Source organism: Amblyomma maculatum, chromosome 5, assembly GCF_055883805.1.
Source record: "Amblyomma maculatum isolate TAMU_Amacu chromosome 5, ASM5588380v1, whole genome shotgun sequence".
Lineage (NCBI taxonomy): Eukaryota > Metazoa > Arthropoda > Arachnida > Ixodida > Ixodidae > Amblyomma > Amblyomma maculatum.
This window is the reverse complement of record NC_139348.1, coordinates 78,409,228-78,423,066: the sequence shown is the minus strand read 5'-3', so window position 1 is coordinate 78,423,066 and position 13,839 is coordinate 78,409,228. Positions and strand designations below refer to the sequence as shown.

Sequence of the window (13,839 nt, the reverse complement as noted above, 5' to 3'; positions counted from 1 at the left end):
CACTGCCAAGCAAAAATGAGCACACAAATCGGGATTTAGGCCATGCAGAACTGATTTATTTAAAAAACGACGTAATCTTCATTTGGTGGCACTTCACACTATTCGATAGAATAAATTTCTCAACGAAATTGACACTGTGCAGCGCTTTCCCAATGTCAGCTTATTTGGCCACAGGTAGGTTCTCAAGGTACCTTCTCAATTTCCTCGCCATATCAGCGGCCTCGGTGCTGCTGAGAGCTCGCTCTTCGCCTTCTTCTTCACTCTCATCGCTGCTTGTAGCATCATCTGTAGGAAGCAGCTGATCAACAATTTCTTGGTCGGTCAATTCGGGCGCCACAGCCAAGTTGTCATCGGCAGCAATAAAGTCCTCGAACGTAACATTCGGAACCGCCAGTTGACGCCATGTCGTCTCGTCGAAATTGTCCGCTTCACCTTCAGAATTATGGCCATCGTTGGGCTCAGTCTGACTGATGGATGGGGCTAGGCCAGCATCAACAAAGCAATTTCTTATTGTCGACTGTGCCACTTCGTTCCATGCACCGTACAGCATGTCCAGCATAGTTTTGAGGTTTATGGCCGTTGATATGCTCCTGTCTATGTTAAATACGAGCTGCGTAACCAATCGCTTTCGGTAGCAGCATTTTAGTGAGCGAATGATGCCCCTGTCTAATGGCTGCAGCACTGAGGTCGAGTTTGGCGGCAAAAACACTAAGCGGACCGCTTCAAGTGGTACAGACACCTTATGTGCAGAGCAGTTGTCCAATATAAGGAGCACTTTCCTGCGCTGCTCTGCCACGTCTTTGTCGAAGGCCTTCAGCCATGCTTCAAAGAGTGACGACGTCATCCATGCCTTTTTGTTCGAGCGATAGTCCGCTTGGACATTCCGGGCGTTGCGCAGGCACCTGGGGCGAGCAGATTTACCAATAACAGTTAGCCGCCTTTTATCTGACCCATCCATGTTGACACAAACAACAACGGTGACGCGGTCTTTGCTTTTCTTGCCTCCTCAGCACAGTTCGTTCTTCGCAACGAGTGACCTTTTCGGGAGCAGCTTAAAAAAAAGCACAGTCTCGTCCACGTTGTAGACCGCGCATCTCGTAGCCATCCAGTTGCATGCGGAAGTTTTCTGCCCACTTCTCGCAGTTCTCTACATCGACGGCTGCTTCTTCGCCCGACAAGGTGTGGCAAACAATCTGGTGGTGGTCTTTAAATCGCTGCAGCCAGCCATTGCTTGCATAGAAGTCATCGTGGCCTAAGACGCAAGCGAGACTTCTTGCCTTCATTTGAAGCACGGCACCAGACACGGGCAGGTTGCGTGCTCTAACGTACTTGAACCACGCGAGCAAGGCATCTTCATCCTGGTGGTGACAATACCCGACGCGCTTCCTGTCGTTCTTCACGGCGCCTGCAGAGTGCACGTTTTCTATCTTTTGCCTTGTGCTCAGTATGGTTGACAGAGTGCTAGGCGCAACGCCGAAGTCTGCGGCAATCTCTTTCTTCTTGCGTCCGCTGTCGACCGCCCTGAATATTTTTATCTTTGTTTCAAGAGAAACTGCTTTGCGTTTCGGCGCCGCCATGCTGCAAGACGATGGCACAACCTCGAGGAAAGTGAGCACACGCGCGGGTCGGCAAAATGTAGGGGCAGGGGCCGTGGGCGGTGGTTCGATCACGTGCAGGTCACATGCCAGGCAGCCATTGATGCTAGATTCACTCGCGGTCCCTAGATGGCGTGCGAAAGCGCGGGTGATTCAATCACATTTTAGGTGGAGGCGACGCGGGCGGTGGTTCGATCACGTGCCGGTCACATGGCAGGCAGCCGTTGATGCTATTCATTCGCGGTCCCTAGATGGCGTGGCGTGCCAAAGCGCGGGTGATTCAAACACATTTTAGGTGGAGGCGATTGATAAAACCGAAATTTAGCGTTTTGAAAATTTTTTTTTTTGCTTATTTGCGAATTTTGAGTGGTGTGAATACGAAATATGCTTCATTATAACCGATTTAGTGTCAAATTTTCAGTTTTTCATTTCGTTACACAGATAGAACTCCCATAGAAATAAAGCACAGCCAACCAAACTTTGCTTTTACTTCGTTATATCCGATAATTCGCTGTATCCATGTTCGTTATAACGAGGTTCGACTGTACGGTGAAAAATCGCTGAATACAAACTTCAAGCAGGGCTGAGGAAAACATGTCACCATTATACGCATTGTGAAAAAAATTTCAATCTCAAGAATTTTCTCCTTTACTACAGGGGTTGTGCCCGAAAGCTCTCTTTTAATGTTTATTATTTGCCACAACGGACCCTGCCCAACACCACTCAGCATTAACGTCAGTGAATGACTGTGAAGAGCCATCTGGCACATGGGCACTCTTCTTCACCTGTGTGCGGTAGATGCTGGCGATGCAGTGCTTGACCGGCAGGCAGGCGTGTTCCTCAGCCATGCCCGACAGCAGCTGGAGTGAGAACACCTGGTGCATGCACTGCAGCGACTGCAGGAACATCAGGTCCCCCAGGTACGGCGGAAGGACCTCCAGGTGGGTCGGCTGCATCACCATCCACTCTCGTCACGACACCACGCTCGCTGTCCAAAAGTAGCTAAAATACGTTCAGCAACGCGGTATTTCCTTTGCTCAGTAATGGCTCGGAGCAGTGAGAGACGACACTATGCACACGGTAGGATGGGTACAAAAGAGTAGAATGATGGACATCTGCGCGACCACCACAACGTGGTGCAAGCCGTTGGCAGAATGCAATGGTCAAGAAATTTGATTTGCACTACAATCTTTAAAGGCTCACTTCAACAAAAGCCCTTTAACACGTGTTCCCCCTTAACAAATTTTCTTGCTGTTAATACGAGTTACATTTATCGAGCAAGATCTTTCAACGACCTTCAAGGATTAAAAAAATAGTCACATACTTTCAAGGGCCTTGAAAATGAGGTTTTAAGGCTCAATGAAGGACCAGTACGCAACCTAGGAATGCTAGAGGAATGAAAACTGTTTGCGAGGGAGCTACATATGCTGGATGTATGCATAGTGACACTGCTGAAGAGACACAGTGAAGCCATGAAGACTTAAAACACTCACGCAGAGCGAACAGGCGCTCCACACTACGTCAACAGTCTTCCACGTGAGGTCGATGCCCTCCATCACGGTGTAAAACTTGGAAAGCTCCGTGGCAGTCTTGGCAAAGAGGCCATGGAAGCCCTGGAGAAGCATCTTCCCCTGCGTTGGTCCTGAGAGAGAGGGAAGCAGAAGAAAGAGTTGACAAAATCAAAAGTTCTTTAACTGTCACGTGTCTCGCGGTTTTCTGCGAATGCAGTGAATGCAGGGGCCCAAGATGAGCATGTCTTGAGTAGAATTGTGGTTAAAAACAAAATGCGGCAATAATAATGCAATAATGCACCAAAAATGCTTATATACTATACACACAACATTCAAAGAATGTGAGCAATGTCACAATGTGTGAAGACTGAAGAGTGACCATTACCTCACTCCATTACCTCACTCAAGTATTATTTCTCAACTAATTACCATTTTGAAAATCCAGTCAAAAACAGAAAGCCCGAGAGATCCACCTCTGCCACATTTAAATTTAGAAAATGAACCAGCCACCCAGATATAAAAAGAGCACAAGAATCCCTTTGATCAGAAAAATCATGAAGAAATTTCAGACACCTCTCAGAGAAAGAAATGGGAGCTTACCGGTAGCATCGTCTGCCTTCATCAGGTCTTCGAAAGCAGTTTTCATGTCTTCAAGTGCTGGTGTCGGTGCATACTTCAAAAGACAGAATAACAACACCAGCCAAATTAGACGAATACGTTCACCACTGCACAATGTCATCGGGTGTAAGTGATCTACGATCAGTGTGTACTCTGCATTAGCCATCAAAAAGAGGAAAACTTTTATTGAAAATGCTGCGAACCTTATCCTGCTTAATACATGCACCTCCCAAATTACAGTCGAACCCGGTTATATCGAACCCGGATATATCGAATTTTGGTTATATCGAACTCACGAAATATCCCCTTGAAAATCCCATGTAAAAGTATAGGAAAGCCGCGTCATATATCGAACTCAATTTCACCGGTCGTTCGATATATCGAACTCCGCACCACGCACTGAAAAGTATGCCTTCCCCAAAGACGATCGCATCACCCTTGGTCGTTTGCCGCGTGAAGTTTTCAAGCCACGCGCGGAAGGAATGAGAGGGGACAGTTCGGCGACGGCTAGTCTGGGCAGCGCCGCGCCCATTCCCCAAAGGCGCGCGCATCTGCAGTTGTTTCCCACGCGCCAACACATGACGTTTGCAAGCCATGTGCGTGGGTGTGCCCATTCTTTTGCCGAGCTATCTTTCTCCTTCAGCACGCGCAACGCATGCGCCAAGCCAGCTCAGCCTGTTTTCAGACAGACGTCGGACGCTTTCTCCAGCGTGTTGCGAACCCTCTGCGTGCGGCGGCGCGGCGGCGAACGTGGCTATGGCGCCTGCGGATGTTAAGAAGCGGCAGCTTTGTTTTTGTTTGTTTTTTTTTTTTTTTTTTTTTTGCGAGAGTCATCCTTTCTTATCGTTGTGCTGTACGCGCGGTGTAGCGTAAGATATGGCGGCTGCGGACGTTAAAAAGCGGCAGGGCTTTTTTTTTTCTTTTTTTTTTTGCGGGGATTTTTTTATTTTTTTTAATCGTTTATCCTTGCATGTATGATTCATCGAAAGCACGCGGTCAGCTGCTGCGATCATGACGCCTGCCTCAAGCGCGGCGTGATAAATCGAACCAGGCTTGCGCAATCAAGCCATCACAGGCACTCTGCCAAGTTCGCTCCCCGGCACCGCAGGAGCTATCAAAAGATAAACGCGCCCTGACGTTATCGCTGCGCAGCATCTTGGCACGCTGCCAATGAGCTGTGGATGATACGACCGAAACGGACTGATGCGCGCCACCGACATGCAATTGAAAATGCTTGCGATTTCTGCCGCGGCGACACAGAAATCTCATTTTGAGCTACCGCGGTGGCTCTAGCGGCGAGAGGGACGAGAGGGACGCAGTTTCAACAAGTTTGAAAACTTTCGCTCTGTCGCTGCCGCTCGTCGCTGAGATCGCTCAGTCACTTGCATGTGAGCGAGCTGGCCTTATCACATTTTTTTTTTTTTCATATTCTCGGGTGCAAAAGTGGAGTGTGGGTTCAATATGCGAGTGGGTTGACTACGCAACAAATACGGTATCGTTTTTTCGCATCGTAAGTGCTGTCACAAGCCGATTTCTGTATATCGAATTATCGATATATCGAACTATTTCGCGATCCCCTTCGAGTTCGATATATCCGGGTTCGACTGTATTACCAAGTCCCTTGACGAACAATGCATGCAACATGCCAGCTCATACGGTGTGCAATGACTCAGTGCTTAGGTGCAGAGAAAGAGTTGACAGGTTGGATCCCAGCTGCGATGGCTGTATTTGTGACGAAGGTGAAACCACCACGTACCCAGATACTTGTGTCCAGTTTACAACCCCCAGGTGGTTGATGTGATGTCATTACCGAATCCACCACTGAAGGATGCTACAGCACAGCACATAATGCTGTTCTAGCATGAGAAACAGTACAAGTCAAGACTTCTTAATTCACCCTCACTGACTCACTCATTTTATAATATCTCTCACATACTCTTCATCATACGGCCCTATGTGAAAGGCCAGTTAACACAGATGCGGTAGCCAACCGTTTTTTTTTTTGGACTCCAATAATTTAGACTTGCTAGCTATTTCGGACATCATTCACTAACATCACGTGCCCTATGGGATTTGTACATTTTCACGACCGATTTATATTGCCCCTTATGGTGTCCAATACTGCGGAGATCATTTTTTGGCCGAAGGCTCATTTTTTTCGGCCCGACAGACGCAAGCCAGCATCGTTGTCGTAAACAACTGATTTTATGCAGCCATGAAAACTAGGCAAAGCAGAGTCGTTTGGACGGACTAGCTTGGCTCTTTGTGCATCACTGCCATTTGAGGCAGTGGCAGTAAGTGAATGCTCGGCCTTATCATCGCGGTAGCCTACAAACAGCGCGCAATACGGTGAAAACGGAACACGAGCACCATCTGCCGCGGCTTGCTTTGCCACTGCACGTAATTTACGAAAAAGAGGAGAGGGACATCAATGGAGGCTCTCGTTACGTCCGCTTTCCTTCCACGAGTTCCATCTCACGATATTTGCTACAGTCGTTAGCAATTAAAAATTAATGTAACTGCTTCATATGGTGCGTGCAGTCGTTTGCAGCACAGGAATAGCCCGCAGCTGCATCAGTACATGCTACAAGTGGCATGGACATGACGAAAGCATGACTGGCTGATTATTCTAACTAGAGGAAAATTATAATTTCATTTCATTTCATTAAAGACGCACGAGGGGTACAGTCACCGACCAATATATCGGACGCCCAATTTTTCAGACCTGTCTGAAAATCCGGACCTTGCCATGGCACTGCCACTCACTCCATAGAGTCAATGTATAACACCGGCCAAAATTTCGGACATTTGAAATCATTCTCATTTGTTTTTCCAGAATTTTTCTTTCGATTCGCGGCTCAAGAGCTACCGAAAACGCAAACAATGCCGGTGCCATTTTGCTTTTCTGGCCACTGCCATTTTGGTTTTCTGCAATCTCGAACCCACGTGTCATATCGTCATAGTCTCGATAGCAGGCACCGCTTGCTGCACCGTCCTGACAGTGCCAGCCATACTTACTCTATGGCTGTGCTGCCGTCGTGCACAGTCGTCAGTCATCGCGGCCGCCATTCACGTGTTGTGTGTTGTGCTGTTTACATCACCGCATCTACTACTGGACACTAACGACGGCCGTTATCCGGACACTCAAGCACCTCTATCGGTCACACGTGCTTAGTCGCATGGTGTTATGCATGGACAACGGCAAAACCTACAGAGTCAACTTGTTGTCTCCTCATCATGCTTTCCGGTGCATGAAAGGCAGTGACCGAGGAGACACTGCGGAATTGCTTCCGCGAAGCTGGTTTCACGATCAGAGATGAAGTACTGTCGTCATCCAATGACAGCCGTCTTCATCTGCTGACCTCATCGAGCACTTGCGTGCTGCAGGAGCTGTTCTCATGGGAGTGATGCTGGAGCAGTTTGCTAACGCTGACAGCGAGCTATGCGCTGAACTCACTGACGACGAAATTGTTCGCCAGAAGCTTGAAAATGATGACTCGGGCTCTGACAGTGAGGAGCCAGAGGCTGTGCTACTACCAACTAGCAGTGAACTAACCCAAGCTCTGATGGTGCTTTCGGCTGTGTACAGTGAGAGGCTACAGCACAGCCAGAAGTAATGTTTTCACTTGAATTGTCATACAGAAATGTTTTAATCAGCTTTAAAATGCTACACAGTGATTTCAAATCCCTTTTATGCGCACTGATGTTCCATAAGTACAGTATTCTTCTATAGCTGCTCGTAATTGTCACCATTTGCGAACAACATATTTTACTGTGTAGCACCGAAAGAAACCGAATGACATTCGATTCGAATGAGATTAAATCTGCTAGTGTGACAGAGGTATTACTTGTGTGGCAACGTAGCGCCCCGCAGAGACATATTGACCACTTTTTCAAGCTGATCGCTAAATAAAGTGCCTTTTTTTTTTTGCGTGAATTAGTTTTTTCGGACTGCCTGATTTTCCGGACGCAATCTTGGCCCCTTGAGGGTACGAAAAATCGGTCGGTGACTTATTACATAATGGTTGCAGCTTAGCACGATCCGCTTCCGCAGGGCACCACTGCGCATATGGCGACTGCCTTGGGCAATTTGCATGCTTCCCAGCACCGTACAAGTCTGCCGCATCGACATCACTCAGCATGGGCAATTTTCAAAGCTGATCGTTCGAAAAAGAAAAGCTCGATTATTCGGACCATTTCCTGGGTTCCGCAGAGTGTGAAAAAAAAAAAAAAGGGGGGGGGGGGGGGTCGGCGACTGTATAGCTGCTTGCTGAACCAGTTCGTACAAATGTGCTGTGAGACCAACTTAGAATTCAAGCTTTCTAGAAGACTGATTCTGATCTCACCCTCCTATCTGAGAGGTCAGAGTTTGCAACTCCTGCCAAATCAGCCACGTCATGTGACGTCAGGCAACCCTAGGTCCGATCGGTGCCTGGCCACATAACCTGTCGACTACCACTTGCCATAAACACGCTTGTGATTTTTCGCTCACAACAGTGTGGCAGACAATCCCGATGATGATGATGATTTTTCTGGGGAACGAGACCTTGAATGTTGTCACGTCAAAATGACCGTGATGCAAATGATGCTCAAGCAGAAGTTTTTTAGGACTGTTTGATAATCTGAACCTTATAATTCCAACACTTTAACATGACAGCGTTAAAGGCCCCGTTCATGGAAAATCCGGCGTCATCGTGAGCGAAAAATCACGAGTACGGCGCTAGCAGGGAGCTGACATGGCCGAGCACCAAGTGGACGTAGGACATCCTGACATTACGTTTGGCAGGAGCTGCCAACCCGCGCCTCTCTTTTCGTATGGGAGGGTCATATCAGAACCAGCCTGCCAAGACCCTTGCATTCACGTTATTCCTAGGCCATGCAGGCACGTTCATATGGCTTGGTTGAACCTGGCCTTTATATTGTCACAGAAGCCAGTAGAGCCACTAGATCGGTTTACTGGGTACTAACACACAAGCACTGGTGAACGAAGGCAGGGATGGTGAACTGACTCATGAGTGAGTTCCTCAAGCGAAGAAGACGAGCACGTGCCAGTTTCCCGAGCTCGACCAAATGGTAACATGTAGGGTGGTAACCTACACAATCGGCAGAGCTTTAGTGTACTCCATAATTTTTCCTGGTCCTTTGCAGATCGAATAAGAAATTTTGGTGCAGGCACTGCCTGCCACTTGCTCAAGACTCCTCCCCCATTACCCCTTTTTCTAAACTTGGCCAGGCACTCACCTGCACCCCGTCGGCCACCTTCTGGTGTAGCTCCCCGATGAGCTGCACCACGTATTCGGCCACTTCTGGTCCCCCCAGTGGGGGCTCATGCAGACTGGCGACCAGGGCCAGCACACTGCTCTCGGTGGAGCGCTTAAGGGCCTCTGGCAGAATGATGGTCTGGAAATGCACCATCAGATCCTGCACCAGGAGGAGAAGAGAAGAGGTCACCATCACACGCACATCATCACCTGCCTACACTATGCTCGGCAATGCAGTGGACCCCTTTCAGCAGTTGGGGTCACTTGCCACTGGGGTATTGGCAGAGGTTAGGTTAATTTGAAAACTTGGTTCATTAGAACATTTTCGCTGGTCCGAATGACTTTGAATTAATAAAGTTTTACTGTACTGAAGCTAAAAATACATGTTACTTTATGGACACGAAGTTCTGTGCTACATCAAGACTTTCGTTACTGAAGTTTGTTACATCAAGGTTTAATGGTACGATTTCTCTCACACGAAAAATAAAGCAAAGAAAGCTAGGCATGGCCCTCACCATCAGAGCAGCAAACAACTTGTAGAGGGACTCCGTCACAGCACACAGCTGTATGGTCTGCGCTGGTGGATCCTGTGAGGGAAGCAATAATCAATTTCTAAGGGTTAAAGAAAAGAATCCAAGCACTGTTTCCTCTGCCAGCAATGAAGAAAACACAGCCGTACTTATAAAATGACACAATATCTGCAAGATTTGCCTTGAATTAGTGTTGACAAAAATTTGGCTTTACTGTCACTGGGAGCAGACGTAATCTCCATGTCAAACACTACTGCACCCTTCTTGGATCCCTGTGCCAATGGCCACATTACATTTGGAGATTGTTTTACATGCACACTGTATACACTCGAACCCGGATATATCGAACTTGAAGGGAATCGATCGATAATTCGATATACCGAAGGCTTGGGACGGCACTTACGATGCGAAAAAACGATACTGTATTTGTCGTGTAATCAACTCACTCGCATAATGAACCCACCCTCCACTTTTGCACTCGAGAATTTTGAAAAAAAAAAAAAAAAAAAGCGTTAAGGCCAGCTCGCTCACATGCAAGCGATTAAGTGATCTCAGCGACGAGCGGCAGCGACAGAGCAAAAACTTTCCAACTTGTTGGAACTGCGTCCCTCTGGTCCCTCTGCCGTACCAGCCACCGCGGCAGCTCAAAACAAGGTTTCTGTGTCCCCGGGGCAGAAATCACCAGCGTTATCACTCGCATGTCGCACTCCGTTTCAGTGGTCTCATCCCCAGCTCATTTCTTGGCAGTGTGCCAAGATGCTGCGTAGCGATAACGTCGCAGCGTGTTTATCTTTTGGTAGCTCCTGCTGCGGCGGGGAGCGAACTTGGCATTGGCAGACTGCCCATGATGGCTTGATTGCGCAAGCCTGGTTCGATTTATCACGCTGCGCTTGGGGCGGGCGTAGTCTACTGCCACGAAATCATTGGAAAGCATGATAAAGTATAGCTGCAAATGCTGTTTGAAGCGAAAAATGCTAAAAGCCGGTGTCATGATCGCAGCTGACCGCGTGCTTTCGATGATTCATACATGCAAGAATAAACAACTCCCGCAAAAAAATAAAAAAATAAAAAATAAGCCGCTTCGTAACGCCGTCTTACGCTACGCCGCGCGTACAGCACGACGATAAGAACAAACGACTCTCGAAAAAGAAAAATTAAAAATCTGCAGCCTCTTAACTTCTGCAGGTGCCATAGCCACGACAGCCACCGCGCAGAGAGGCAGAGGGTTCGCAACACACGCTGAAGAAAGCGTCCGACGTTCCGTCTGAAAACGGGCTGAGCTGGCTTGGCACATGCGTAGCGCGTGCTACTGCGAACGAAGGCCGGGAAAGAGGAAGGAGAGAGATAGCTCGGCAAAAGAATGGGCACACCCGTGTGCTTCGCTCTGTAGCGTTTTCCCCCTCTCGTTCCCACCGGTTCTCTCTGGTTCATTTACGCACATGGCTTGCAAACGTCACGTGCTGGCACGCGGGAAACGATAACCGCAGATGCGCGCACCTTTGGGGAATGGGCGCGGCGCTGCCCTAGCCAAACTGTCCCCTCACATTCCTTCCGCGCGTGGCTAGAAAACGTCACGCGGCAAACGGCCCAGGGTGATGCGATCGTCTTTGGGGAAGGCACACTTTGCAGTGCGTGGTACGGAGTTGGATATATGGAATGACCGGTGAAATTGAGTTCGATATATGATGCAGCTTTCCTATACTTTCCGGCAGGGGACATTTCGCGAGTTCGATATAACCAAAATTCGATATATCCAGGTTCGATTGTAATATCGTTAATCTCCAATACACGAAACTCACGAAAGGGGATTGTAAAACAGTTCGATATACTCATGTAGGGTCATTCCACCTCTATCTCTTTCGACCCATTAAACCTTTTGCTTACAATGACACCAACAAGGCCACACCATTTTCTGCTGAATGGAGCCTTTAACACTACCGTATTTACTCGAATCTAGGCCGGTACTTTTTTTTTTAATTGGTTACAAAGTCGGGGGTCGGCTTAGATTCGAGGATGCGGTTTGCCCGCAACCGCTAGACATGTAGCACCATCTCGCGGCTACTGCTTGAAGCTTGCAGGTTTGCAGGCTCCATTTTGCTTTTGTGAACGTTGCACCAAGGTCTCGTCGTTTCGCGTTTCCTTGTGTGCGTCTCTGCGTGCCCTCGAAAAAGCAGTCGTGTTCGCGGCGCGATGGCTCCCACCAAGCGATGCCATTACACTGCGGCTTTTAAGCGGAAAGTAGTTTTAGAGGCGGAGAAGACGTCAAACCTACAAGCTCAGCACGACTTCGGCGTGGATGAAAAAAACGTGCGCCGATGGCGCAAGCAGCGGAATGAGCTTTTCGACTGCGCTGCAAAGCGAATGGCCTTCACTGGACCCAAGAGCGGGCGACACCACGAGGTGGAGAAGGATGTCGCTGATTTTATCAGGAAGCAAAGGGAAAGTGCAATGCCCGTGACGACGGAGGTTATACAGGCGAAGGCGAGGGAGATCGCAAACGTTAGAGGTGTTGGACGGACCCAATTTAAGGCCAGCAGGGGCTGGGTCACTCGCTTCATGAAGCGTTTCGGGTTCAGCTTGCGACGGAGGACTTCTGTGTGCCAAAACCTACCCCCTGACTTTGAGGAGAAGCTGGTCGCATTCCAGCGCTTTGTTATCAAGAAGCGGTTGGAGGAGGACTACAGACTGGGCCAAATCGGTAACGCCGACCAGACCCCAGTCTGTTTTGACATGCCTGTAGCGTTCACAGTGAATGAAAAGGGCGCAAAACAGGTAAAAGTCAGAACTGCTGGGTATGAGAAGCAACGTTTTACTGTGATGTTATGTTGCATGGCCGATGGGCGAAAACTGCCGCCCTACATCATATTTAAGCGGAAGACGCTTCCAGCTGGAGAAGTTTTCCCTAAAAACGTCTTTGTGCGCATCCATGAGAATGGATGGATGAGTGGTGCCCTTGCCGAAGACTGGGTGAGGACCGCTTGGCAACGCCGTCCCGGGGCCCTGTTGTTCAAGAAGTCGCTCCTGGTTCTCGACTCCTACCGCGGCCACTTGACAGATGCCGTAAGGTCCGTGCTTTCGGATGGCGGTACGGACATTGCGATAATCCCCGCAGGTATGACGAGCCAGCTACAGTCGCTCGACGTAGCCATCAACAAGCCATTTAAGGATAGGCTGCGGAAGCACTACAACGACTGGCTGACAATGCAAGATCACTAGCTCACACCGACCGGGCACATCAAGCGTGCTTCGCTTAGCCAAGTGGTGAACTGGGTCGCCACGGCGTGGGAGGAGATTCCGGCCGAACTGATTGTGCGGGCATTCTGAAAGTGCAGTATTTCCAACGCGCTGGACGGAAGCGAAGACGGTGCGCTGTGGGAGGAAACCAGCGACAAAGAGGACAGCGACGGCGACGAAGACAGCGAGTGAGCATTGGACGTGCTACAATGAGCGTCGCAAGCACAATAAAATGCATGTTCTAGTTCCAGTCAATGCCTTTTTTCATTCGGCTTACATTCGAGTAAACTTTTTTTTTTTTTGACCGTCTGAATTTAGGGGGTCGGCCTAGAATCGAGGCCGGCCTAGATTCGAGTAAATACGGCAGTAGAGAGATGAAAAAAAGAAATAAAGCTCAATAGTTTGACACAGGGCTCATGCTTTCACACATATCCCTCTGTGCTGTTAATAGACTTCACTTGCAAGTCAGCAAGCACCGTTTTAGCTCCTTGCCAATCTGTACAGTGAAGTGGTTCATGAAGTCGTTTGTGACTGCCACTTTGATTGCCTTCAATGTGGAAAGAAAAACACTGCACCTCTTCTTTTTAATCTTTTTTTTTTATTTGAGGATTTTGGAAAAGTCGGCAGAAAAAGTAGTATGAACTACAACATGGTCGCTAAGGCCCACAATGTATGAAAGGAGCGCAGACTGCGTCAGGGTAGGTAGTCAAAATAAGGTTCAGAAGAGCCTGTCTACCAGATCCCTGAACAGAGAAACTCTGAAGGAGGAGGACACTCACACTGTGTAGCTGGGTGAGAGCCTGTGCCAGCTCGTGGGCCACCACCGCCTGCAGATGTAGGTCGTGCAGGAACCAGTCAGAGGCCCAGAACTGCAGGTCGGCCAGGAGGTCGCCCGAAGCCGCCACAGCCGTCTCCATCACCAGCATGTTCTGGGCACAGGGGCAGAGGGCACCTAGCAGCGCCGCCACTACGGTGGGACACTGGCCTGGGTCTGCGTTACACAACGACGGAGAGGGCAGAGAAAGGCTCAATGAGCACCACCAAATAAGTGGCTCCTCATCAGCTGACCACAAATTTGTTTTCTCTCGCA

The 13,839-nt window shown here is 48.8% G+C and overlaps 1 protein-coding gene across 3 annotated transcripts in view; it reads right to left on the bottom strand.

Annotated features, from left to right (window-relative positions):
• Window positions 1–13,839, bottom strand: part of nonC (serine/threonine-protein kinase Smg1) — a 172,389-nt gene that overhangs the window by 25,092 nt on the left and 133,458 nt on the right. For all 3 annotated transcript variants that reach the window (XM_084603825.1, XM_084603826.1, XM_084603827.1), the window contains 6 exons: window positions 13,529–13,740; window positions 9,501–9,572; window positions 8,966–9,145; window positions 3,707–3,779; window positions 3,089–3,237; window positions 2,381–2,545 (listed from right to left, as the gene is read on the bottom strand). In XM_084603825.1, the coding sequence (XP_084459951.1) occupies window positions 2,381–2,545; window positions 3,089–3,237; window positions 3,707–3,779; window positions 8,966–9,145; window positions 9,501–9,572; window positions 13,529–13,740 (851 nt within the window). The remainder of the gene's footprint in view (window positions 1–2,380; window positions 2,546–3,088; window positions 3,238–3,706; window positions 3,780–8,965; window positions 9,146–9,500; window positions 9,573–13,528; window positions 13,741–13,839) is intronic.